Source organism: Gambusia affinis, linkage group LG19, assembly GCF_019740435.1.
Source record: "Gambusia affinis linkage group LG19, SWU_Gaff_1.0, whole genome shotgun sequence".
Classification (NCBI taxonomy): Eukaryota; Metazoa; Chordata; class Actinopteri; order Cyprinodontiformes; family Poeciliidae; genus Gambusia; species Gambusia affinis.
In genome coordinates, this window is record NC_057886.1 from 11,169,022 (window position 1) to 11,196,338 (window position 27,317).

The following is a 27,317-nucleotide window of genomic DNA, read 5'->3' on the forward strand; positions in this document are numbered from 1 at the left end:
CCAGGAACACAACCTAATTGTGATCTAGTATGATGGGTAGTGAACCTATTTCTTCATTTGTTGGCATTGGACCAGTGGAAAAAATTCTGCAATCCCCTGGAGTATTTCATCAGTAATACAAATTTCTCCATTTGTATTACGGTATTTGTTTTTCACATTAGTCTTCACTGATTCATTTCTGACTCTGTCCAGGGTGATTGTTTGGACCTCAGTTGCTATATTGATCTGATTTACAGGTTGATCATCATAGTCTTCATCATAGTTGGTATCTGAATATCTTTCATCATGCATGGCCAGGGGAGTCCAGTCCTCATCATATTCTCCGTACTGCTCTATATAGCTTGAATTGTCTCACATTAACATGTTGATGACTATCAAAGTATTTTCTTCCTCTATTCTTTTTTAAAATCTAAAATATATATAAATAACTACTCGATACACCATAAACATTATGGTTTTAGAATAAGCACTATTTTCAAAAAAATATACATAAATTATTTTGAAATGACATTTAATGATGATTATTGAGTAAACAAAAGTTTGTGGCTGAATTGTGGCCGGTATGACATTGATTACTTTATAAAAATACAACATTAATGTTCAGTAATAAAGCACAATACCTGCAGCATCAAATATAAAACACACATTTTAACACGATTTAAATATAACAAAACAAAAACATTTCTAAGTAATTGTGCATTATTTCAAAACATAAAACATACTTTATAAAAGTGAATAACAATGTATATATAATTTTTACTGTAAGTTGTCTAAAACTGGCAAAGACTTTCCTGGAAAACACGATATAACCATTCTCATGGACGACAGAAGAGAGAGAGAGAGAGAGAGAGAGAGAAAACGCTTTCTCTGCCTGTAGTGCAATACTAATCCAGTAGATGGCAGAGTACAAGTCTCAAATTGTATACAATAGGTTTTTGGGTAAGTATTGATCATGGTATGGAAGATACAGATTTGTATCATTTATCAATCAATCAAACTTTATTTGTATAGCACATTTCAGCAGCAAGGCCTTTCAAAGTGCTTTACATCAAATCAAACACAAAAATACAATGCAACATAGAATCAACAATAAAAACACAACATAGTCAGATTCCGTCAATAAATTTGCAATTGATTACGTTTTGAATACAACTCTAAACAAGTGGGTTTTTAGTTGAGATTTAAAGGAAGTCAGTGTTTCAGCTGTTTTACAGTTTTCTGGAAGTTTGTTCCAGATTTTTGGTGCATAGATGCTAAATGCCGCTTCTCCTCGTTTGGTTCTGGTTCTGGGGATGCAGAGCAGACCAGAACCAGAAGACCTGAGACTCTAGATCTGGCTGAGACATTAGTCCTTTAATCCTGGAAATGTTCTTCAGGTGATAGAAGGCCGTCTTTGTGACTGACTTTACGTGGCTTTGAAGGTTCAGGTCAGAGTCCATCACTACTCCCAGGTTTCTGGCCTGATCACTGGTTTTTAGTTGTAATAACTGAAGCTGTGCACTGACTCTAGATCGTTCCTCTTTAGGTCCAAAGATAATAACTTCAGTTTTGTTTTTGTTCAGCTGGAGGAAGTTTTGGCACATCCACACATTTATCTGTTCTAAGCATCTGTTCAGTGATTGGATGGGTTCTGGATCACCTGGTGACATCGTAATGTAGAGCTGTGTGTCATCTGCATAGTTATGGTAGCTAATATTATTTCCTGTTATAACCTGAGTTAGTGGGAGCATATAGATATTGAATAAGAGGGGTCCTAGGATTGAACCTTGGGGTACCCCACATGTGACCTTTGACCTCTTTGATGAGAAGTTTCCAATTGAAACAAAGAAATCCCTGTTCTTTATGTACGATTCAAACCAGTTAAGCACTGGACCGGAGAGTCCGACCCAACTCTCCAGTCGATTCAGTAATATGTCATGGTCAACAGTGTCAAAAGCTGCACTGAGGTCCAACAGAACCAGCACTGTGGTTCTCCCACAGTCCGTATTTAGATGGATGTCATTGAACACTTTTACAAGGGCAGTTTCTGTGCTGTGGTGAGACCGGAAACCAGATTGGAAGGAGTCAAAGCAGTTGGTTATCGTTAGGAAGCTATTTAACTGTTTACACACAACTTTTTCAATAACTTTGCTGATGAATGGGAGGTTGGAGATCGGCCTGTAATTCTGCAGTAGTGATTTGTCTAGATTGTTCTTTTTTATCAGTGGTTTGATTACTGCCGTTTTCAAAGCCTGGGGGAAAACGCCTGATGAGAGTGATGAATTTACTATTTGGATCAGATCAGTAGCAACAACAGGCAGGACTTTCTTAAAGAAATGTGTGGGTAGGACATCCAGACAGCAAGAACTGGAGCTTAATTGACTTATAATTTCCTCTAGGGTTTTATAATTAAGTAGTTGAAATTGGGTCATTTTTGACACAAATTTATGACACAAATGGCGATATAGGGTTTTAAAACCAGAAAAGTTTGGTCAGATTTAACTTCATCCAGAAAAAAAAAGTGTACTTTCTTTAAATCTCAACTAAAAACCCATTTGTTTAGAGTTGTATTTGAAACATAATCAATTGCAAATTTATTGATGGAATCTGACTTGATGTTGTGTTTTTATTGTTGATTCTATGTTGCATTGTGTTTTTGTGTTTGATTTGATGTAAAGCACTTTGAAATGCTTTGCTGCTGAAATGTGCTATACAAATAAAATTCGATTGATTGATATGTATTTTTATTCAGTGTATATTAATATTTGTTTTTCAGCTGTAGTTTCCTGAACAAAGCATTTTTCTTTGGATTGGTGAACATTTATTTTACAATATTTTTTTCTTGTTGATTTGTTTGAAATAAAACTTATTCAAATTTATATTAAATATTAAATGTGCCACAGAAGCCACAAATTCAGTGGCAGCTGCCACCAAATTAGTGTTGTTTTGACTTTACCTGTTATAGTTGTTCTTTACTCTTTGTGTCCCTCTAGTTTGATATGAAAGCCTGTCAGGCTGACCTGCCTTTGTTAGGCACTTTAATGATATTTTATTGAATAAAAGCTTACTCTTTTACCCAGCATTGATCCAAGGTTCTGTCCTTTAAAATATGAACATGTCAAACCCTCATTGTTTCTCCATCTTTTAATCACTACACAAGAGCTTAGTTCGCCTCAGGAACTAAGCTCTTGTGAAATGTATACTGTATACATTTCAGTATACAGAAATGTATATTGGCATTTCTGAGGAATGCCAGTAAACACAATAAACACACATAATACCTTTTATTTTAAATTTCTACTATTTATTGCAGGTTTACAGTTGTACTTATTACAGAGCTTCCTTTATAATTCCTTTATAATTCCATTCTAATTATGGTAAAAGCACATGTGAAGCATTTTTTCTTACTTTTTTAGATAATTGTAAGTTACCCATCACCACTTTTCCATGCAGAGTCCCAATGAAGGGGTGGCTATTGCTATTGAGAGGCACCTGTGATGGACAGGTCAGCAGTCAATAACACCAACGCACACCGGCAAAGCAACCATGAATACATACTTATACCTAATGACAATTTAGAGAGAGCAATTAACTTCCTGTAGTCATGTTTTTAGGCTAAAGAAGAAAGCAGGAGTTTTTTATGGAGTGTAGATTTTCCTAGATGATTACATCTCCTCACTGTAGTGGACAGAGTTATATACAGCACATTTTTTCTTGTAGTAAATAAATCCAGAAAGAAAGATAACCAAACCAAGGATCAATCCACACAGTCCAACAACAATCTTAGTTTTTTCTCCTTCAGGAAGGGAGTTGTCTGAAACAGGCAAAAAAACAAACAAACAGAGGGTAAACATTCATACTGTGAATTATTTACATGTCAAGTATCTGGATGACAATAATAAACTTACTCCAAACAATGATTCTTGGCTCCGACAGGGTGAAGTGTTCAACCATGCAGCTGATTCTTTCTCCAGAAGTTGGTGTGTACTCAAGGTAAGAATGAAACTGGTAGTACAATTCTCCATCTGGGATGACATCTGTGTTACTGACCCCTTCAGTCACTTCTTGGTCATTTCGCAGCCAGGTTATTTGAATTTGCTTTGGGTAAAAGTCATAGGCACTACACACAAGCATGGCTGGATGTCGACCATCGGGCTGTTTCACTGATTTCATCCTCATGGTGGGCGTTGTTGACAGGCTTCCTAGAAAAAAAAAATTATTATTTATGATTTTTTTTTCACATTATTTATATATTTGTTTCAAGAATAACCCCTTGAGATGTATTGTCTCATTTTCGAGGGGGTCTTAACTTTTATTTTTGTATATTGTCCATTGCATAATATCATGAACAAGTAAATGTGAACAAAAACATGAACATGTTCTAATGCACCTACACAGAAATTAACACAAAAGTTGATGACTCTATAATTGGAAAAGTAAAATGTAAAAATATAACAACACTTTTGAAAGTTATGTTAAGTGTTTGTCTCCAAATGAGCATGTATAACATCATAGTTTCAGTTCCAGTTGTCATATCAAGTAATATGAAAACTGTGTTCATATTGTTAAAAAGAAATGCTCTTACCTGTGGTCTGCATATAATTGATGTTGTCGTAACACATCAGTTTAATTTCCGCTAATCTTTCAAACTTATCAGAAATGTCTGCGTTCCAGTAATGAGAAGCTGCAATTGAAATGCTTGTGAATCCAATCCAGTTTCCTCTTGTGCTGTTGTACTCCATCATCATTTGCTTGTTAAAACTGGCTGTAAGTATGTATTCAATTCTAGTGAAGTCTGGACCACTGAATGAACAACATGCATTGACTTGGTAAAAATCATCTTCTGACAGAACTGCAGAGAAATGAAAGAAATCAGTGAATTTTAAATTAATTGTTCTCCACCCCAAAACAGCTAACTAAAACCTAAATAAAAATAAAAATGTATTCAACTTACCTGGACTTTCAAGAGATAAGAACAAAGTAAAAAGAAAACTGTAAGCCTTCATGTTTCCTCAGACTTTGTGAAACACTGGTGCGCTTCACAGCTATCAGGAAGTAAATGAAGTTATGACACACACCAGAAAAAAAAAACAAAAAAAAAAACATACCTGCTGTTGTTGTATGGTCAAAGCAATAAAAGCTCCAGCAATGGTCATGTCAGATTATTTCAACAAAAATCATTTTAATAAACAAACAATGTTACTTTAATTAAAATGCCTTTCTAATATTTTGAATTTCACCTCAGTCTATTAAAATCACTTTGTGCAGCAAAGATTGCTAATGTAACCAGTGAGTTTGCTGATGTTTTGTGTTTCTGTTTTGTGTGTCAGTTGGTCTTGTCTTCATTTTCATTTGCTTCCATTTCTTATCTGTTTAAAGTTCTGCTTTCTCTATTGAATCGTTAGTATGAAAATACTTAGTCAGCTGTTTTTGATATTTAAAACTCTCCTCAAATCCTCTTTATCTTTTTGCTCACAACAGTCACAGTCATATGCATCATAAAAACACCAGTAACATACAATATTTCCACTGATGTGATACGTGGCATAATTTAATAGTCAGTAGTGTCCATAAAGACTCCTATGTGCAGCTAATGTTGAAGCTATGTAAAGTCTTACAGTGTGCTCCATTTTGTACTGAAAAGTTTAAAATTTTGAGTTGGAAAACAGAAAATCTTCTGGACATTGAGATTAGAACTGCAAGAGGGGAAAGTCATTCCTCACCAATCAAAGTCTGTCTGGTTGCTGCATGCTCAAATACTGCCTCTTTAACTGCCACAATGAGGAAGTTTACTTGGTGGGAGGTCCAATATTTTATTGTAACAATATACTCAAAATAGTGTGAGAACAATTGAAACATACCTCAGGTTCCTCTATTTGTAGTTTTGAGTTCCCGTTTCAAAATGTATTGTATGTTTTACTTGATTTTATCAGATCCCTTACTTGACCACAGCTTTATGCCAGTCTGTGACCAATTCCCTTCCCATTTTAGCACATGTCCCAGGTGATTTGCCTACCTGCTTCCATTTGCTGAACATCTCTATTAGTACAAAGAATCCTAGGTTGTAAGGATAATTTGTCAGATATCAGAAAGTGTAGTGTTTTCACTTTTCAGTTTGCTTTACCCTTTCCATCCCTCTGGTTTGATATGTAAACTTGTCAAGTATTCAGTCTGACCTGCCTGTATTAGGCATCAAAATAATGGATTTTATTAAACAAAAGCTTACTCTTCACCCAGCACTGATGTAAGGTTATGCCCTTTAAATATGAACATGTTCTAAAACTCATCAAAACTCATTGTTTCTGCATCTTTTTATCATTACGTGACAGCTCCATAGGTATAAATCTTGTTGTGCCAGCCAACAGGAAGGGTTTTGCATTTGTCACTCACCAGTGACAAATGCACTGGTTTGGTGAAAATATTTCTGGGGAATTCCAGCATACACATCAAAAAACATTATCTTTTTTATGAATACAAAAAAAATAAAAAAATAAAAAATACTGCCAAACTGGTAATGTGACCTTTCCTGTTTCATCCAAAGTTTACTCTGTTCTTAACTGAACACCCTTGTTTATTATTTTTTAGCTGTTATTAGATTCAGAAGTGTAACCTAGGCAAGTTACTAAACAGGCTGTTGCTAGGTAACCAAACAGTAAGTGAGTTAGTGAATGCCACCAACCTTTGTTGGCTTAACCTTGCTTAGAGGTTGAGCAGCTAAATTTTTCCTCTGCCTACATCTCCCACAATGCTGTGCAGTTCTGCAATGGAGTTCAGCGAAACTATTGAAAGTTCTACCCGATGTATTATCTATTGATATTGATCATTTGTCTATGGCAATATGTAGTTATTGATTTATTTCTCCTATATGTCTTGATTCTTTCTCTCTGTCGACATAAAACTGAATGAAATGAACTTTGTGATAAAAACATTTAAGGAATACAGCAGTCAAACCACATGTAGAAAACAGGAAGTTTTTATTTTAAATGATATCCTTGTTTAATAACAGTTACTGACAGGATGCAGTATCTGATCAGACAAATACAGAAACAACACAACTGCACTGTAGTGTTGAGGAAAGACATTTAAATTGAAGCGTAATTTTTCTAGTAGTAATTTAAGCAAACCTGAACATTTACAAGGCTACTCTTGATACATCAATGTAGCATAGGCAAAATGGCTGTATACAAAGCCTAAAAGTACCTAAAGATTTTTCCTTGCAAATAAAGCCAAAAGGGAAGCTACTCTTTTATGTTATTAACCAACATTGTCTGTGTTGTTACAATACTGGTTTCCTTTCACAAACAAGAAAATTCCTGCAGCAATTCCAAGAAGCCCAAGAGTCAGACCAAAAGCACAGAAGACGGTTGGACCCACACTCTTCTCCTCTGTTTCAACGTCTAACGAAAAAGAGAACAGGAGAGAAAATATTTGATAGTCAAGATAAAACACAAGTAGAGACAATTTAAGTCTTGAAGCTACAAAAAAAAGATTTTCTCACCCCAAAACCTGGTCTTAGGTTCGTCCAGGGCTTCATGTTCCACAGTGCAGCTGTAAATGTCTCCTTGCTTTGGAACAAAGGTCAGGTAGGAGAAGACTTGAAATGTCCCATCAGAGTTGGAAATAGTTTTGATGAAGGGATCTTCCATAGCCACCTGTTTGTCATTCTTGGTCCACCTGATGTTGATTACAGGTGGGAAAAAGTTGTTGGCAAAACACACCAGGGTGTTCTCTACATCTTCAATCACTTCGTCTTTGGAGTACATCATCACATCTGGTGGGTCTAAGAAAGATAAATTGGGATGTTATTAAGCTTGTTTGATGATTCTGGAGAAACTTTGTTCAATAGTAGCAAATTACAACTAAGGTTTACCTACCTTTAGTCCTTCTAACGTCTGGGTCCGGTTTCCATCGATGTATATCTTTCATACACGTAGTTCGGCATATTGCTGCATATTCACGTGCAGTGTCTGTATATTTAGATTGCACAGTTTCCATTTTGCTATTCCAGACGCTAGCGTTGTTTTTATAATCTGCATGATACAATTCATCATCGTCTAATGTCACATAGAGCTGGGTGTCACTTGAGTCAAAGCATCCATACGTAAAACAGAGTTGGTGACTCCCTGTAACAAAGGAGATCAACTGTGAAAACTGACACAAAGAAGGTAAACACACAGTAAAGAATGGTAGTAAAATTTGGTGAAATCAAGACAAAAAAAAAAGTGTGATATGAAAATAAATCTTTCAAAGCCATGAAAGTGAAACGGTGTTCTTCTCTTCATATTTCAGCCTTGATATGTGGCTTCCCTTGGTTTTAGATCATTACATGTAAGTGATAAATGTTTTTTGGAAATTTTTTGCTTATAGATGTTATTTGAAAATATAATAATTACTAAAAAGGGAAACATTTAAAGTAAATTTGCATTCTGTTTACAGAAAATAATAAAAAATTTTATCCTGGCATTTTAACTGTTTTATTGTTATCTTCAGTAAGGCTAAATTAAAATTAATGTACAACAAACAAGAGCTAGTTGTAAAGCATACTGGAAGGAAAAATTAAATAACAGCATTATAAAAATAATACATCATAATGCGTTGTTATATTTACTATATTTATTACCAAAATAACAAGTTATAGTCACACTTTTCTGGACAATTATTTTACAATTCAACATCTTTGCAACTACTGTTTGCTCAGCAAAACTGTTTACATGTTTACTTTATGATTAATGTATTATTATATTTTGTTTTTACAGAATTCGTCTAGCAACCACAGCAGCCAGTACTTATTGTAAAAACAACAAAACTTTTTTTTCTTTTTTTTTACAGAGCAGGTCAAGCAGCTCTATGCTGGTAACTTACCTGCAGCACAGACGAAACGTGCTCCAAAGAAAAGTAGGAGTAGTACGAAGCACAGATATTTTAATCTCCACTGCTGTCCCATCGTGACTCTCAATCGCTTTGTTCTAAACATGCAGTGAAAACGTGATTTCAACAGAGGGACTTAGGTTCCTGCAGGTCTGAACTTCCTCATTCCTGAGGGCAAACTAAAAACCTTTGGCTGAGGAGGAAGCTGGATCAACAAAAATCCTGTTGAACTATACTGCGAAATATCAATATCAGAGTAATGTAATTGTTCCAAGTGAAACTGTTTGTATTTCTGGGTAATTTTAACAGCTAAAATGAACTGATTATTAAAATATAAATTAGATTTCTTGTTGATATTGAAGTTCTTTTAGCCCCAAGTTTTATGAAGTTCTGTGTAGCTGACTATTATTCTTTCACTACAAATGGGATGTAAAGTATTTTGAGAAAGTATTTTTTTAGAGAATTAGTACTATTTGTATAAACTAGTTTAAGAAAATTTTTTTAGCCCAACATTTGCACACAAAGTAATACTTAGGGTGTGGAAAATACCACAGCTTCGCTGGACTTCGCCTTGTAGGCTTGTCTGAACTGTGATTGGCTGGTCTGCCTGTCAATCATGGTCGACAACAACCTATCAGAGCCTTAATGGGTTGGAATGTTCTAGAATGTGGCAGAACATGTGTTTTCTGTAATAGCTTGCAGTAGTTCAGTAGTTTCAACAACTGTATTATCAGAAAGGAGTTCTAAGTTTGATATTTGCTGATTATTTTGTTTGGCTGCATCAACAATTGTAAGTTGAGTGATAATAAAAGGACGCCACATCTTTGATCGGATGCCTGCAGTTTTTTCAGATACTATCACCAAGCCCTTCAGTTCATAGGGTGTTAAGTATATTTATCTATAAATATTAGGTGTTGAAACCTGTAGCTGCAGCTCTATTTTGTCATAAGCTTTAAAACATTTTGATTCATTTGTTGCTTTTCGTTCCTTGGTTACTTTTAATATTCATAGTTTTTGTATCCTGTACTGTAGCTACTTCTATATATTTAAGTTTTAATTCTGTTTGTTGTGTCCATCTAATGTTTTTCCTCTACACACCTTTTAGTTTTAATGTTAAAAACAATCTGCTTTCTGCCTGGTTTCTGTTATTTGTGGATCATTCTCCTGTTGTCATCTTCTGTTTTGTGTATGACGGTTGGACATTCCTATTATGTCTGTACTTTTATATAATTGTTTGAACAGATCAACGTGGATCTTCGACCATCAGTATATTGTTCCCAAGGATGAACCAGACTTGTGCAGTTGCACAACTCGTTTCCTGAGAAAATTGGCTGATCTCTTTTGACTTTCCCATTGTGTCAAAGGAGAAAGCAGCAGAAATGGAAGGAATATTCACAGTTGTGACTGTTGAAGTGGCTTCAGGAGAGGAAAGTGGTTTACTATACTTGATTTTGACCTTTCTTGCACTTGTAGGAGAAGTGCCAACTAAAGCATTTTAGGTTGTAGCTTCAGCTAATCTCTTCTGTAGAGGTTTCAAGCATTGATGATGGTGACTGTAACAGTGAGCCAAAAGATGTACCATCTTTGGGATAGATGGTGCATGATAATATATCAAGAAGAGAAACACCTCCCAAGAACTCATGTGATTCAACAACGGCTGGCTTGAAAACCATTATGAGTTTTGGAGTGGATGGAAGTCTGCTTCATGAGGAATGGAAATGAATTGAAGAGTGGAAGAGGGTGAATGGACTTCAGAGTGAACCAGGAACACAACCTAATTGTGATCTAGTATGATGGGTAGTGAACCTATTTCTTCATTTGTTGGCATTGGACCAGTGGAAAAAATTCTGCAATCCCCTGGAGTATTTCATCAGTAATACAAATTTCTCCATTTGTATTACGGTATTTGTTTTTCACATTAGTCTTCACTGATTCATTTCTGACTCTGTCCAGGGTGATTGTTTGGACCTCAGTTGCCATATTGATCTGATTTACAGGTTGATCATCATAGTCTTCATCATAGTTGGTATCTGAATATCTTTCATCATGCATGGCCAGGGGAGTCCAGTCCTCATCCTATTCTCCGTACTGCTCTATATAGCTTGAATTGTCTCACATTAACATGTTGATGACTATCAAAGTATTTTCTTCCTCTATTCTTTTTTAAAATCTAAAATATATATAAATAACTACTCGATACACCATAAACATTATGGTTTTAGAATAAGCACTATTTTCAAAAAAATATACATAAATTATTTTGAAATGACATTTAATGATGATTATTGAGTAAACAAAAGTTTGTGGCTGAATTGTGACCGGTATGACATTGATTACTTTATAAAAATACAACATTAATGTTCAGTAATAAAGCACAATACCTGCAGCATCAAATATAAAACACACATTTTAACACGATTTAAATATAACAAAACAAAAACATTTCTAAGTAATTGTGCATTATTTCAAAACATAAAACATACTTTATAAAAGTGAATAACAATGTATATATAATTTTTACTGTAAGTTGTCTAAAACTGGCAAAGACTTTCCTGGAAAACACGTATAACCATTCTCATGCGAGACGACATTTTGAAAAGAGAGAGAGAGAAAGAGAGAGAGAGAGAGAGAAAGAGAGAGAGAGAAAACGCTTTCTCTGCCTGCAGTGCAATGCTAATCCAGTAGATGGCAGAGTACAAGTCTCAAATTGTATACAATAGGTTTTTGGGTAAGTATTGATCATGGTATGGAAGATACAGATTTGTATCATTTATCAATCAATCAAACTTTATTTGTATAGCACATTTCAGCAGCAAGGCCTTTCAAAGTGCTTTACATCAAATCAAACACAAAAATACAATGCAACATAGAATCAACAATAAAAACACAACATAGTCAGATTCCGTCAATAAATTTGCAATTGATTACGTTTTGAATACAACTCTAAACAAGTGGGTTTTTAGTTGAGATTTAAAGGAAGTCAGTGTTTCAACTGTTTTACAGTTTTCTGGAAGTTTGTTCCAGATTTTTGGTGCATAGATGCTAAATGCCGCTTCTCCTCGTTTGGTTCTGGTTCTGGGGATGCAGAGCAGACCAGAACCAGAAGACCTGAGACTCTAGATCTGGCTGAGACATTAGTCCTTTAATCCTGGAAATGTTCTTCAGGTGATAGAAGGCCGTTTTTGTGACTGACTTTACGTGGCTTTGAAGGTTCAGGTCAGAGTCCATCACTACTCCCAGGTTTCTGGCCTGATCACTGGTTTTTAGTTGTAATAACTGAAGCTGTGCACTGACTCTAGATCGTTCCTCTTTAGGTCCAAAAATAATAACTTCAGTTTTGTTTTTGTTCAGCTGGAGGAAGTTTTGGCACATCCATACATTTATCTGTTCTAAGCATCTGTTCAGTGATTGGATGGGTTCTGGATCACCTGGTGACATCGTAATGTAGAGCTGTGTGTCATCTGCATAGTTATGGTAGCTAATATCAATGTGAGCTCAATGCACACATGAAGTGATTTTCACCATCAAAGAGATTTCTCTTTACCTGTGTGCTGAAAATGTTCCCATGCCTACCAAAGACACATTCACCTTATATGCCATACAAATATTTGGATGAGTTCAAACATCAATTTGTATCATAGTGCATGTCTATGTCGTAGTCAATAAACCGCAGCTCACTGAGACCAGGGCTGTTTGGTTTCATACATGACGTCTGTAAAGTGAGAGCTGAAAGTTAGGGAATTTAATTGCATTGAGCTAATTGTTATTTTGGAGAAGCTGGCTGGTTTTGTGTCAGTGGCGTCACCTAGATGCTCTTTGAAAGGCGTTCAAAGGATCAAACGATAATTACGTTGCTCATTGACTGAATCGGTCGCATCGCTTGCTTTGATTTGAGGAAGGAAATTAATTAGCGCCACACAAATGCGCTGCCCATCCCCTCAGAATAAGAGCGTTAGAGAGGTTGGAGCCTGCATTAGTTTGAATTCAGACAATGATTACTGTGTCTTTCAGGAGAAGTGTCAGCTATTTCCTGCACTTTGAAAGGTTTCCCACTCTTCTAAGAGTTAAGATGATTCCCATTTTGCATCATTCAAGAACCGTTTACTTTATCAAAGGTCTTTTATTTTTAAACCGAAGGTTTCATGTGTCCGAATTGTTTTTATGTATTAAGAGGCTAATGTAGTAGAACTATCATTGCCAATTAATAAAAGTTATTACACAATCTTTACATAAAAAATATTATTCTGTCAAGAAAACAAGAAAAAAAGATGCCATGTTCTTACAACAGAGTGGTGGGGCAGGCTGCCATGTGGTGTTGTTGCAGAGCTGCACAATGAGAAGGGGGAGATTTCCCCATGTTGCATACCAAACTTTATTGAAGTTAAAAAATTAACAAGCCTACATCTGGCTCAGGAAGCAAAACGGATCGGCCAAAATAGGGAGAAAAACAGAAAAAGGGTCATGGAAAACATAAAAATTACACCTGCTAATTTAAAGGACTAAACAATAATAAACGTTTAAATTTTTTTGTTCTAAATTTCATTTACTGTGTTTGAACAAGCTTTGACATATTTAAACTAATTGAAATCTTTAAAGCAGTTTAATTTGTGTATTTTTTCAGGTTTACTTTAGGCTCACATATTTAAGTTTCTGATTGGTAAGTGTGGAGAAGAATAATAAAACGTACCGACATCATTATTAAGAGATGTTCTGTCTTTGAAACAGGCTTATACAAAACATAGTCACAGTCAAATACTTTCATTAAAGTATTCAAATTTGATGAAGCTTCACACGCCACAGTTTCTTTTGGTCCTAGGCTAAAATTAGCATGTGAACTTCTTTTTTTTGCTATACTTCATTTTTTATCCAGCTCTAAATATGATTCTGTACAGTTCCTGGAAAACCTATGCAAACAACACAGTATAAGGTTTCCTCTTGCTATAATAACTTAGTTTGTTTTGAACTACAGAAAACCTCATAAATGTTGAGGCTCCTCTGTGTGAAGTTTCCTCTCCTAACTAATGGAGCAGGTCATATGATCCTTTCTCTCTCATTGTGTCATAGTAAAGAGAAAAAAAAAACTGCTTAGGGATTCGATCAATATAATATTGACGTACTATATGCAAACATAGTATACAGAATGCTAAGAAGAAGAAAATGTGCTGGCATTTTACGTTTTATAAACAAATAGTTTCACTATGTCAGCAGCGCGAATGAACAAGGCAAACACAAAACACATGGCTATACTGAGTGAGAAATACATTTCAAAATGCTGTGCTGAAGAAAGATTTGGTGCAGTGACATTTATAGTTTATAAATGTCCCTATAGTTTATTTTCATCATCTTCCTCCCGAGAGTGCATTTAATTTGGAAAATAGCGAATGACTAATGCAGGTGACCACATTTTCATATGGACGCTCTGATCACAGACTTAATCCATCAGCAGTGTACACAAATCATCCTGATACTCTGTGATCACATTATGGTCCTGCATGCCCAGCTGCTCTCCTCTTCTTACTCCTGTCCAATAACTCTGACGGCAGACCGAGTGCATCGGCACAGCTTCTATTCTCAGCAGCCATTGTTTCCTCCTGGTTGGACAGAATGTTAACAGTAAATGAAGTTTAGGAAGATAGGAAAGACACTCATTTAGGCAGCTAACTGATGGAGGTTCCATAGAGTCCTATGTAGATTTCCATTTTTACCTCAAACAAGTAGAACAGGTGATGTCAGATGTGTTGGTATTTTCTCAGGTAAAAAAAAAAGAATAGAAAAGAGCACATGTAGACTGAGTTTCTGAAGTCTCAAGAAGTAAAATGATAGCAATAAAAACATTAAATAAAAATAAATTAAATATGGGTTTTTAATAAGATAATGTTTAGCACAACAAACCAAAAGGATAAAGAATCAAATATAGATCCAGATCAATTCTTTCTATTCCACTTTTATATCAACACCTTACATTAATCTGATCAGTTAAATTTTTTATAAATTTTAGATAAATTATTGTGATATTTTCAAAATAATATTACTAGTACTACTGTGTTAATATTTTATATCATATACTATTTCCACTGATTTAGGCTGCACTGCACAGCCTAAACAGCTCTTATAAAATATATCTGAAATAGTTCAGAGCAACCTTTCACTGGTATAGATTAAGCAAATTTTTCTTCAGTAGATTATAGAAAAACGCATCAAGCTCTCACTCTGTCCTTCACTATCCCAACAGGTCAATTAGATGTTTATTTTTCAATGCAAAATTCCAAACCAACTAAAATATTACTAATTCTTTTGTGTTTTTTCTCAGTGTGAATCAGTACGACTTGAATTTAGTTTATGAAACCAGCTGGAGTTTGCTGGGTTCGTTCTCTCCTTGTCCCTGTCATTTTGTCCTTATAATAAATGTTTCTTTGTTATTTTTTCTACCTTACCTCGCACTTGGCATCTGCCTTCTCTTGACTGCATGCCCATAAATTAATAAGCATGCACTCAGAGCGCAGAATTCCTGTCAACAACAGTTTCCCTCAGGCCCAGCCACATACACATACACTATGCAAACACAATCATAGACTCTCGCTAAGTCCTGATTATTCATCTTACTTGTCAGTGCTCCACCTGACAAACTACATAGACCTGACAGCTCTTAATTTAGTCCTGACTATAAATAGAAACATTATGACCCTCTCTGTCTGCCCGATAATAAATGTTGCTGCAAAGGAAAGTCATTTCTGATTTGGTTGTCCTGATATGCCTTTTTACATTGTCACTGTTTCTTAGGATGTTACCATGGCAACCCAGTCTCTTTTTTTTTCCTCTCTGCACATTTCAAACATGTATACTTTCCCCATTATGTCTTATGTGATGATATAATAATAACAATTAATTCATTTTTTATTAAAAATGAGTCCTGCATTGACAGATTGTCAAAATGCAGACTGCTGAAAAATTTATGGGAAGCAAAAAGCTCTGAAAAACAGTAAATATAAACAAATGACCAATACTGTATTGGTAATTTATAATGTACCTGATCCTTGGAGGGACGTTATCTACAGCACCCATTGGACCAGAGACAAAGTTCAACATTAGAGTCATTTCAGAGAAGATGCTCTAAATGACAGCTCTTACCATAAAGATTAGTGTGGCCAGCAGTGACCAAACACAGTTTCGGCAATTTTATACAAGGAAGGACCGAAATAATGTTTTATATGAGAGATAACTGTGAAAGAAATCTTCTCAGCAAGAAATCTTCTCAGGAAATGAGCAGAAAATTACCTTCAATAGAGTCGCCATAAACTGAGGCGAAGTGTCGAAGCACAATTTGAGGACAACACCAGCGTTTCAATTATCCTCACACCGGGGACTCCCTCAGTCTGTCTCACGAGGCCAGAAACTGGCTGCTGCTTCAACGCAAAAATCTGAGCAAGCGAGAGCAAGAAACATCAAACAAGGTTTCTTGCTCTAGATTAAGAACACATTATATAAGCATTTAATAAGCCTCAGCGCTTACAGAGAAATTTGTGTAAAGCACTTTATAAAAATTGGAGCATTTTATCATAGCTAAATCTTAGCTGGTTTAGTTTCTGTAAGAAGGTAAGACCAAACCACTATTTATAACGTTTCTCTGTACTGTGTGCATGCAATGGCCTCAAGCCAGACAATTTAAAAGAGTCTCTAGAAGGTGACAATTTGTACTCTGCATGGGAATGTTTTACTACTCCACCTCTCTCCTATTCGTGCTCAATGTCTAACACCAATACTGCTTCCTCCCAGAGTGTGTCTTCTTGTCTTGTCTTTAGCTGCTAAACTTCATTATCTTATCACATTTCTTTCTTTTTCTTTTGGTCAAATATGTCAATCTCATGTTTTATTATTGATAAAAATATAAATTTACTCAAGTGTGATGTCTTTCTTGACCTTTAAATAAACACATCCTAAAGAACATTAGGCTGTTTAACTTTGTGTTTTCATGCTCTCTCCATTCATGTAGAAGTTTTCTTCTTGTTGCAGTTATTATAAGACCAGCTGATGCACCGTGGTGAGAAACCTGTTGTAAGTTACATTTTGGTGCAATGCTGCATTCAACATTGATGTTGTGACATTATCCTATGCAGCACCCTCAACATTTACTGTATTTGTCCACATAGATTTATCTTTCACTGAAATGAAATGTAAAAAAAAAAAAAATCCAACCTTTAATTTGTCACTAATTTCTCACATTTAATCAGTAGAGTAAAATATCCATTTTTAACAAATAGTTTTTTGTTTTTTTTTACAAAATTATTTTAAAACCAAAAATAAATCAAAACATTTTTATTTTCTTAGGTGTGTCAGTGTTGATCAATTTTATTGTGTTATGCTTCTGTTTCTCAGGTTATGAATGCTAAAGGACAGAGATATCTACTTTTCTTCTCTTCTATTCAAAAGACAAAAGTTTAGGCCACAACAAAGGCATGGAGGTATGATATAAGGTAGGAAGACTGTAAAAAGGGAAGCATTTCTTCAGAAGTGAAGGAGAAGAGGGGAAGTAAAGACTGGAGCAGGGAAATAAGAAAGAGGACACAAATGAAACAAAAGTGAATTAAGTAAAAATTAAGGAAAAAAGTTGAAAGGACAATACAGGGATGTGGGAGGTCACAGGGAAGTATGCAAGGAAGAAAGAAAGAAAGAAAGGAGGGACAGAGTAAAAGATAGTCTCAACATTTAGAGTTGAATAGGACGTTTAATCTGAAAATACAAACCTTTCTCCATACTTTTAATTGCTTTCTCCATAATCATTAACATTAGGAAAAAATTTAAATTAATTAATCTTATTCCTTGATTGTGTAGGAAGCCTGTGTATGAAGAGATTATATAATTTCATTTTGAAAACTGGACACAATCATTTTTGTGAAGAAACAAGGATTGTCTTTAGTGGAACTATAGTCACTTACTGTAGCTCTGGCAACTGGAACTCAGATTGGAAGAATTACAAACTCTGTTTAAATTAAAAATGATTGAAAAAGTCAAACAAAGTCATATAAGGACAACATGGGAAGAATTCAAAATCAAAAGAGTGGCTTGGTGTCAACTAGTCATCACGATCAGTATAAGGAGTTTTAATGAGGTAACAACTTCTATTGCCAGTATCAAACGGAGAGCCAAGGAAGAGCTTATGGTGTACTTTGTGACCGTTCAACATAAAACACTCCTAATTCATTTTCTGCTGACAGAGTGAGGTAATGTATAACCCCATGAAGTAGCCTCATAAATCTCCAAACCATTGGCACAATCAGAAGGAAACATCTGGACTACAGATTACAGCTCTGGGTGTCACGACAGGAGCTTTCTGCCGTGTTTTTTTCCTTTTCTTTTTTCTCTGCAGCACTTCACTTTCACCGCCTCTGGCAGTTTAATGATGAAGACTATTGATGTCTGCAGCAGGTGAAGGTCTTTTGCTGTCTTGTCATGCTTTTGTTAGAAGTTTTTGAAAAAGGAGCCTCTGGAGGAGAATCTGGTTGGTGAATCTTAAGAATGCATTGTGAAAGCAAAGAAAGCAGCATAAGAAAAACACAGAAACCTCAAATGAACTTATCAGGAATAAAAAAAATAATAATAAAATACAGCCTCAGGTGACTGTGGTGATGTGTTTTGTCATCTATTCAATTTCTGCATCAGCACCAAGCTGTGCTTTACGTAAGTTGAACCAATCAAGGTGACTCTACAATGATAAAACATTGCTTCTGAGTAAATTGCGATTTGCCCTCAAGGTTTACATTTAAAGCGACTTAGAAAAACACACAGAAGTCTCATTAGAGCTTGGCAGTTTCCCTGTGTGTCAAGAGTTGATACAAATCCCCACAGGTGCACACTCCGCGAGCGTGAGTGTGTTTGTGTGACGGGACAACGACTGCTTGCTCGTCTGTTTCTGCAAGCAGCGGCGCATCTGCTGTTAATAGATCATAAATGTTCATTTGCCAAGTAACTGACAGATTAATAGATTCATTTGACCAGCATTATGGTCATTACAAAAACAGATGTAACTGTTTTCGTCAGGCTGTGGAGTGTTGCTGTGTGTTTCATCACTAGTGGAGCGAAGACGGGACACAATCTGCCTCAAGACAAGAGGTGATGAAGGAGCAGGCTGGTAATTAGAAACATGAAGCTCCTAGAAAACACAAAAAAGGGACCAAGGATCAATAGAGTTTTAGAGGAAGCTGGTAACTGTCTAGTTAAAAGCATCTAGGGATCAATCTAGTTTTATCTTCCCTCGTTTTACCTGCTCTGTCCGGGTGATGCATGACATTCTAAACTTTGCAAAGCCATCCAGCCATCCATTTTCTATACACCCTTCGTCCCTAATCGGGTCAGGAGGGTTGTTGGTGCCTATCTCCAGCTGCGTTCCAGGCAAGAGGCGGGGTTCACCCTGGACAGGTCGCCAGTCTGTCGCAGAAATTTGCAAACCTTTGCAACAAATTTTCATTAACGCTCCCTAATTTAGCCATCTGTTAAGTTGGACTTAACCATCTGCAGTCAATCTTATTGAAAAGCTCCCAAAATATTCCAGAGTACATCATTATTATAAATCATTAGAAAGTATAACATGAAATGTGGATGGCAATACTCGCTATAGATTATCCTAATATGACCAGGTGTGTGCTTTAGTTTTACTTTCTAAATTATTGATTTCATACTCAAAGCCTGCTTGCATCCCGACCGAAGAAACAAAGTGGCCATAAATTTAAACTCTAAAAACACTTTGGCTCTTACAACCGTGAACCTCGGTGCATTTTTATCAAATTTTATCATCTAAAACGAGACAAATCTTAGAAAGGGATTTTTTCTTCTTTGCTTATAAAATATGAAAAGTATAACACATTTGCATTATTCCCTTTTGACTTCTCAAATTTTGGTGAAAACTAAGGAAAACAGCGGACAGATGAAGACAAAAAAAATAGAAACAAAAAAAGAGTTGGGCTGCAAAACAATATTCCAATATATTAGAGCATCTCAAAGAGCACTGTTCAGTTCATCCATCCATCCATCCATTTTCTTACACCCTTCTTCCCTAATGGGGTCGGGAGGGTTGCTGGTGCTTATCTCCAGCTGCGTCCCGGGCGAGAGGCGGGGTCACCCTGGACAGGTCGCCAGTCTGTCGCAGGGCAACACAAAGACATACAAGACAAACAACCATGCACAGACACACACACACCTAAGGAGAATTTAGAGAAACCAATCAACCTGACAGTCATGCTTTTGGACTGTGGGAGGAAGCCGGAGAACCCGGAGAGAACCCACAATGCACAGGGAGAACATGCAAACTCCATGCAGAAAGACCCTGGGCTGGGAATCGAACCCAGGACCTTCTTGCTGCAAGGCAACAGCTCTACCAACTGCGCCACTGTGCAGCCTGTTCAGTTCATTATCTGAAAATATAAACAACATGTCAAAATACTTAGAAATAGCCATGAGAGGATTGCATAAAAAATCAGTGGAAAAGCTCTGGAGGAGCGGGAGCCACAGCTGTCTGCAGGACAACTATTAGTCTTGCATCTCACAAATCAGAATTCGCAGTTCACAAGGCACCTAAAAGCACACACCAAATGTGGGAAAAGGAACTCTCATCAAATGAAACACAAATGTACATTTCTGACAGAAAAAAAACCCACTCTATTCACCATCTTTTTTGTGAAAAATAAGATGATGGCACCGTCATGATGTGGGGATGCTTTTGTTCAAGATGTACAGGGAAAATGATCAAAGCTGATGGGAGGATAGATGGGCTAAATACAGGGCAATCTTCAAAACAATAAAAATGTGGTTGGACAATATACATTTGTCCAGCTCTACAAGAGACTGGTCCAGCCTGGCTGTCTTCAGAATTTTAACTTTTGTGAAAAGTTTAATTGTTTTTTTTTCTACTTTTCGTTGGTTTATCCTATAAAATCACATTAAATTACATTGAAACATTAATGACTGTAACAAGGCCGGGTCAGGTACTGAGTGTTAAAGGAGGCCATTAGAGACGTGAGACTAGAAATGGTCATTCAGCCTTTTCTAACCTGACACAACTCAGCATCACACTCTATGGTCAAGTCACATGAATCAAGGTGCAAATGGAGGTCAAACAACCTGGAGAGGCTTGTTGAGGGCTGCGTTATATCAGAGTGAGAGAGCTGATGACACAGGGCGAAAGCAAGACACCTCAGTTTAGTAGTAGCAGCAGATTAATACAGATGGCTTCCTGAGACCTTAGAGAGGTATTGTTTTGTTGCACAGGAGTGTCTGATTAGATAGATAGATAGATAGATAGATAGATAGATAGATAGATAGATAGATAGATAGATAGATAGATAGATAGATAGATAGATAGATAGATAGATAGATAGATAGATAGATAGATAGATAGATAGATAGATAGATAGATAGATAGATAGATAGATAGATAGATAGATAGATAGATAGATAGATAGATAGATAGATAGATAGATAGATAGATAACAGCTTATTCAAATGCTGAATTATAAACTGAAAAGCAGCAACAGCGCCACCCCGCGACTACAACTTGACTGCAGCTCTATTGTAACAGCTCTGCTGCAAAATACGGGGAAAAACGCATAGCTGGCAACTTTACAACAATACAATACAACAGATAGAACTGCCCACCAGGGAACAGATCTGCAGCTGCGTGGTTTTTAAGCACAGATATACAGTGAAACAGTGAAACCCAGCAGAAAGGGCAGGATGCACAACAGCGAGAATGAATGGAAACTTCACCTACCTCCTCCACTGTCAGAGGCATGCAGATGCGGTACTCCTTCATCAACATCGTCCCCGCGCTAAAGGTAATGGGAAACAATAGGAAGCTGCGTCGGATGAGTTGGAAAATCTCCACAATAAAACCCAATAAGATCCAAGAAGAAAGAAAAAACTGCAACGGTCAGAAAATCCCGCTCCACTTCTGCAGCAGCCGCCGTTCCGCAGTGCCGAAGCTCCTTTGCACTCAGCAGCTTGTGAACAGCAAGTTTCTTTCAAAACATGCAGCCCCCCTTCACCAGTTCGCTAAACTAATCCATCGGCATCCATTAAACAGCTGATAACGCAAAAGCGCACCAACAACAAACTCCGAAATAAGTCACTCCCAACGGCGTTTCGCTGGCGCTTTCGTCCAGGAGTAAAAAACCAAACACTTCCAGAGAAATAAAAGTCTTCACACACTACTGTGATGAAATCTATCAGAATGCCTCCTTTTCTTTAGTTTCCCCGCGGCAGCTCCGTGCGGAGATGCACGACACAGAGCAGCAGCAGCACCTCTGAGAAGCGGGGGAGCGCAGCAGCAGCACAGTGGACCAACATGAAATAAATGCATATGAATGACCCCTGCTGTAGAAATACTCATCAACAGCATGAGGGAGCCTTAAAAAACGCTCAAATGACACGATTGTTTTGGAACGAAGACATATAAACATGTTTGCCAGAGTATGGTTTGATATTGTCTTAATTTTCAACATTTTGTAATCACAATTAGCCTTTACTGTTAGAACTGCACAAGGTTAAATATTTAAGTGTGTAATATTATGCACTAATCTATTTCTATGTGTGTGTGTGTTTTTTAATTTTTGTGTGTGTTGTTTTTTTTTCTTTTTGTGGGACATTCACGGTAACTCGTTGAATAGCAGCAGTTATAATAACTTTCTCTGCCGTCGCTCCTCTGCCAGCCTCGTGGTTCTGACTGCACTCTTTCCGATATATGGTTCTGATCACGAACTAATTGTAGTAACGGTACTGGCCTTGGTTCTGAACTGAAGCTGACCATGGTCCTGAAATGTCAGCACGTCAGACATGTTTTCGACACAGCTGGAAAGCCTGAAAAAGTTTCAGCACAATTTTAAGGAGCTTCTTGTAGAGAGTTTAGGTGATTACTTGTAATAGCGACTAATGGATCATTAATCAGTTTCCGTCTGATTGCTATGAAATGAAGTTTAGTGAAATGAATATTAGTTAATTACCATTATTGTTTATTGCGTTTAGGTAAAGATGAAGGCAGTTCAAGACAGCACTGAAATACAACACTGACATAAACATTGTAGCCATCATAAAACACTAGAGGTTCCTTTAAGCAAAACTAAACCAAGTCCAGTCACATGTCAAGCCTTACAGTCAAATAAATAAACAATTCAGAGTATTTGATTACTTAAAATGTCTACTATTGCTTTCAGTGAAACATATTGATATTGGATTGGTTACTCCTTGAGTCATTTGCTGTAGCTGTAGTTTCACTGGTGTGTTTTGTGTTTGTTTTTTTTTTTTTTTTTTTTTTGTTTGTTTGTTTTTAATGAACAAAACCTGATCTGGAATGATATGTATCCAAAGATATGAAATCAAGACAGCACCGCTGAGAGCTTCATGCTTCGTGCTAAAAATCGTCAGTTCCTTTTGTTATTTTTCTGTCCAATATAAGATGCAAAGTAAAAAAATATATATATACATTGTTTACATTGCAGAGCGACCAGTTTTACACTTAACAAAGTACATGAAAAGGTCCTAAAGTTTTTTCTTTAAAACCATTAGACATAAAGAGCTGCAGTACCCAGCTCCTCCGGTAGATGTCCCTAGAGACATTTGAATGTAAGTGGTAAAAGACCGACGTCACATGAGCCTTTAAGGAGCAAAAATAGTTTTTTTCTTTTCTTTTTTTTACTTAATGGAACTTACAGAAACATGTGTTTCTTAACGATGCAGTTTTATTACATTATCAGAAGGGCAGCAGAGAGAATTTATACACACCGGAGAAAAAGAAAAACAAAAAAACGACGTAGCCTATCCCATGATGAAATAGGCTATTAATACAAAAATGTATTTATTGAGTATTCAGCTTTAAAATATGGATTATACATAAAATAATGTACACCCCAGACAGACTGACACTACGCATGCATAAATGCTTCATATTAATGTTTTGGGACAGCGGGAGGAAGCTGGAGTAGCTACCTCGAGAGAGTCGATGCAAACTCAACAAAGAGGATGAAAACTCATTGTAAAACGGTGCTGAGTTTGGGCTCAAGTGTCACAGAAATAAATGTGACAAATGTGAACTAAATCAAACATTTAGTTTTGAAAACTACGGAAACTAGAATTTATTAACATTTTTAGATTATGGAAAGTTAATTAAAAAAAAAAAACACACCTTATTTTGTGAAATACCTGCTGAGTGAGTCCTCTCCAGACTGTGAAAAAAGGTACGTAGAGCATTTAAAACTATGGAGCATAGTTTGAAACCAAAAACAAACGTCCTTTAGAAGCCTTGTCATTGCTCCTCTGTTGTAGATATTCTCTGTAGATATTTCATATAAGCATTCAGAAAACTACAGAACAAGACTTTGGAGCTGCCGTTTGCTCCACAAGACGGCCTCATGGTTCAGCACATCTGAATGAAACTTCCATCAACACGATTACCCCTTTTAAATAAAGGAGGCAGTTTGACTGAATTGACAGAGACGCATCTGAAACATGTAGGGCAACCCTGTCTAGTTTTCCAAACACGACAGTTCCCATTTCTGAACTCAAGAGGGCGCTTTGTACTCAAACTAATGGTGCATTTGCAATTATTATACACAACCGATATCAGGACCAGGAAGGCAATTAGGCAGGTATCCAGATTAATGTGCCCTAGAAACATATGAGTGTGTCCTCCCCCATTGTTTGATAACATCAGAGTTCTTCAGTATTATTTGTAAAGAATAAAAGTTCACAGAAATGGATCCATGAATCGCTGCTCATTATAATAAAGAAAGGTGTGAGAAGAGGTCACACGAATATTAAGCAAGTGTAGGACTGTTATAAAAAATAGATATTTTCAGCATTTAACTAAACACTTTCATGAGTTCTTTTTGAAAGCCGAGTCAGGTAGATCACAGAATAATAAATAAGGAACAGATTATTGTCTTTTTTTAATCTTTTAAATGCAATATATTTAATAGTGAGCATAAGCTCGTGCTCGCCACTATTGGTTATCTTTACCTCATTAGTATGCTTGGATGGTTTCGGTTGTACACACACTGAGTGTGAAGGGGGGGGAAAAAAGTGAGGATTTTCTCTTGGAAGCTCATGGGATTAATGCCACTAACGCCAGAATATTTGTACAAGCAGTTCTTACATGTGCACAGCCACACATTTAGTTTCACACACACATTACAGCTTGGTGCCAGACAATGGGAAAGAAGGACCATAAGTTGTAGTGTGAAAGCTCTTCACCTTTTCTATTCTCTGCTCTGTAAATTAAACACACACACACACACACTGGAAAGACGAGCACACACATATAAATTCTTTGACAAATTAGAATCGCAAGCAATTTTGGGATGAGAACAACAACAGACCCACCTTCTGCTCCTCTGTAATTGGATTTAAAAAGGAAAATCATTTGACATTTTGCTTCTGTACATGTAATGATGAGACCTGCTGCAATTAGGTAGAAAGACAAACTCAATCTGCTACACACACACACACACACACGCCTGCGCACGCCGATAGATGCACACACACACACCAACACACACCAATCCCTGCTTATTTCAGCCAATATCAGAGAGCTGGCAGCGAGGAGAAACTGTTGCTAAGAGACCCGGCTTCCTCGCCTCTTGCCGTTCAACATCATTAGTTGGCCTTTACAGTCACTTTTCTAACCACTCAGCCCAGTCCATACGATGTTCCTGTGAAGGAAAAAAAAAGGAGCGCACCTCTCTGCTTTGACAATCCTGTGGGTGTTTCCTGTGACCAAAAAGAAAATGCTTTATTGAAGCCAGAAGTTTTGGAAGGGAAATAGGTGTGTGTGTATTTCAGCAGCAGCTTAATGACCGGATTAGCACTAGGTGAACGAACGGAAGGAGGGTCTGATGGTGGCGGATGGAAGTCTTCATTACTCCTAATAGTGTATTTATTGCCTGACTAATAGGACACAGTTTATCCACGCTCAAAATGCAGCTGCTGCTTTAAAATCCCAGTGAAGTGCAAATGTTTTGGTTTAGTTTAATTCTGTGAAAGTTTTTATCGTCTTAAATCTTAATGGCAATTACTAAGCTTTGATCAGAAGGTGCCAATCGTGACGGTTTGGATTTGTTTTATGCTTGTCTTAAGCTTTTAAGCTTCATATATTCACTTACTGTCAAAATTACACAGTTCACCCAATCTGATAATCATTGACAAGTTGTGAATCTCTATGTTTTGCTTGAGGGCTGCTCCTTTCATATCTTTTCATTTCTGGTAATTAAAGTAAAGCCAAGCTGACTACATGAGTTATATAAAGAGAAGAAGTGCAGCAGCACAGCTTTTGGATTCTAGCATTTAACAGAATTATAAACTACCCTTAAACCTCAGGCGAGGTGCTAGTGGCTGGGATATATTTGAACGGAAGTATCCGTCTGCGTCAGTCTCAGCCTCCACAGAGTGAATGATTGCAGCTGTTCAGCCAATGCAAATGGACCCGTGTGTGCAGTCCTCTAAAAGGCAACAGCACACAGGCTTTGGTGATGAAGGTAAATGTAGGTCAAAGGCTAATTTTTTAAAAGCAAACATTAGTTGAAATTGACACAACAAGAACTGATTGATCTGGAGAATCACGATTTATGGAAAACAGCGGAAAAGAAACTGCAAGGGGATCATTTTAGGATTTCTAACACAAATGAAATGCCTTGGAAATGATTTTTGTCTAGAACGACTACTGCAAACAATAACAGGTGGTTGAAATACAAACAGGTATTCACACATGTTCCTAAGCATGTCCTATAAGAAGTAACTGCTTTACGCGTTAAAGGATGGCCTGTTGTAACAGCAGTCATGATGATTTAGACAAAAGAAAGAGTTAAATAGTTATTCATTTATTTTTCAAATGAGAAATTCTACAGGTACCGGTAACCAGAGATTTCATGACAGATTCCATGATGGCAAGCTGGAAAAGCTTTTCTAAACCTTGACACAACCAGCTCTCTGGTTCACAGATGGTATTCCAGAATTTGTTTTCCTGGAATGCTGCAGTTGGTTTATTATATATTGTTTTTTTTTATGCCAAATACAGTATATCCTCTGTTCTGATACTGCTACCCCAAATAAAAATTATGCATTAATATTTTTTTTGGGAGGGTGGGTGCTGTAGCACACATCCTATGGCATCCTTCGCTGTAGGATGTGTGCACATTATGGATTCCAGGTGAGCAAGGCAAGGACAAACGAGATAAATGACAACAGCATTGTCCTTTAATTTCCTTCAGATGCATCCTAAAATCTACATTAATGTGATCCAAAACCAAGCAAGAATCTTATTATCTTGAGTTTAAAAACTCTCACCAGCTGCTGTTGAAAGAAAAGTGATGCAATGGTGAATGTAACCCAGTCCCAATGTTTGAGAGACATCCTGTAACCTATTGCATGTTTGGATGCTTTTCGTTGTTGTTTTTGTTTGCAGGATTACATCATTCTTTTCTTTTTCTTTATTT

At 36.7% G+C, this 27,317-nt stretch overlaps 3 protein-coding genes across 5 annotated transcripts in view; all 3 read right to left on the reverse strand.

The window, feature by feature from the left end:
- pitpnc1a (phosphatidylinositol transfer protein cytoplasmic 1a) overlaps positions 1–27,317 on the reverse strand; it is a 62,738-nt gene that overhangs the window by 32,354 nt on the left and 3,067 nt on the right. Inside the window, exon 1 of one of the 2 annotated variants that reach the window (XM_044101148.1) lies at positions 21,608–22,154. The exons of the other annotated variant lie outside the window; for it this stretch is intronic. Coding sequence (XP_043957083.1) covers positions 21,608–21,655 — 48 coding nt within the window. The 5' untranslated portion in view covers positions 21,656–22,154. Of the gene's footprint in view, positions 1–21,607; positions 22,155–27,317 lie in introns of those variants that run through there. 2 annotated transcript variants of the gene reach the window in all.
- On the reverse strand, positions 3,295–5,015 carry LOC122822462 (HLA class II histocompatibility antigen, DQ beta 1 chain-like). Its single transcript, XM_044101153.1, has 4 exons — positions 4,934–5,015; positions 4,565–4,831; positions 3,888–4,181; positions 3,295–3,793 (listed from the first exon to the last, which is right to left on the reverse strand). Exons 1-4 carry the CDS (start codon positions 4,983–4,985, stop codon positions 3,645–3,647), a joined length of 762 nt encoding a protein of 253 aa, XP_043957088.1. The 5' UTR covers positions 4,986–5,015; the 3' UTR covers positions 3,295–3,644.
- On the reverse strand, positions 6,935–8,981 carry LOC122822461 (H-2 class II histocompatibility antigen, A-Q alpha chain-like). Of its 2 annotated transcripts, XM_044101152.1 has the most exons (5): positions 8,842–8,975; positions 7,854–8,102; positions 7,632–7,759; positions 7,478–7,544; positions 6,935–7,376 (listed from the first exon to the last, which is right to left on the reverse strand). In XM_044101152.1, the coding sequence occupies exons 1-5, from the start codon at positions 8,951–8,953 to the stop codon at positions 7,234–7,236; spliced, it is 699 nt and encodes a 232-aa protein (XP_043957087.1). In that variant the 5' UTR covers positions 8,954–8,975; the 3' UTR covers positions 6,935–7,233. The 2 variants fall into 2 exon arrangements, with proteins under 2 accessions (XP_043957087.1, XP_043957086.1); XM_044101151.1 differs by having other exon boundaries at positions 7,478–7,759; positions 8,842–8,981.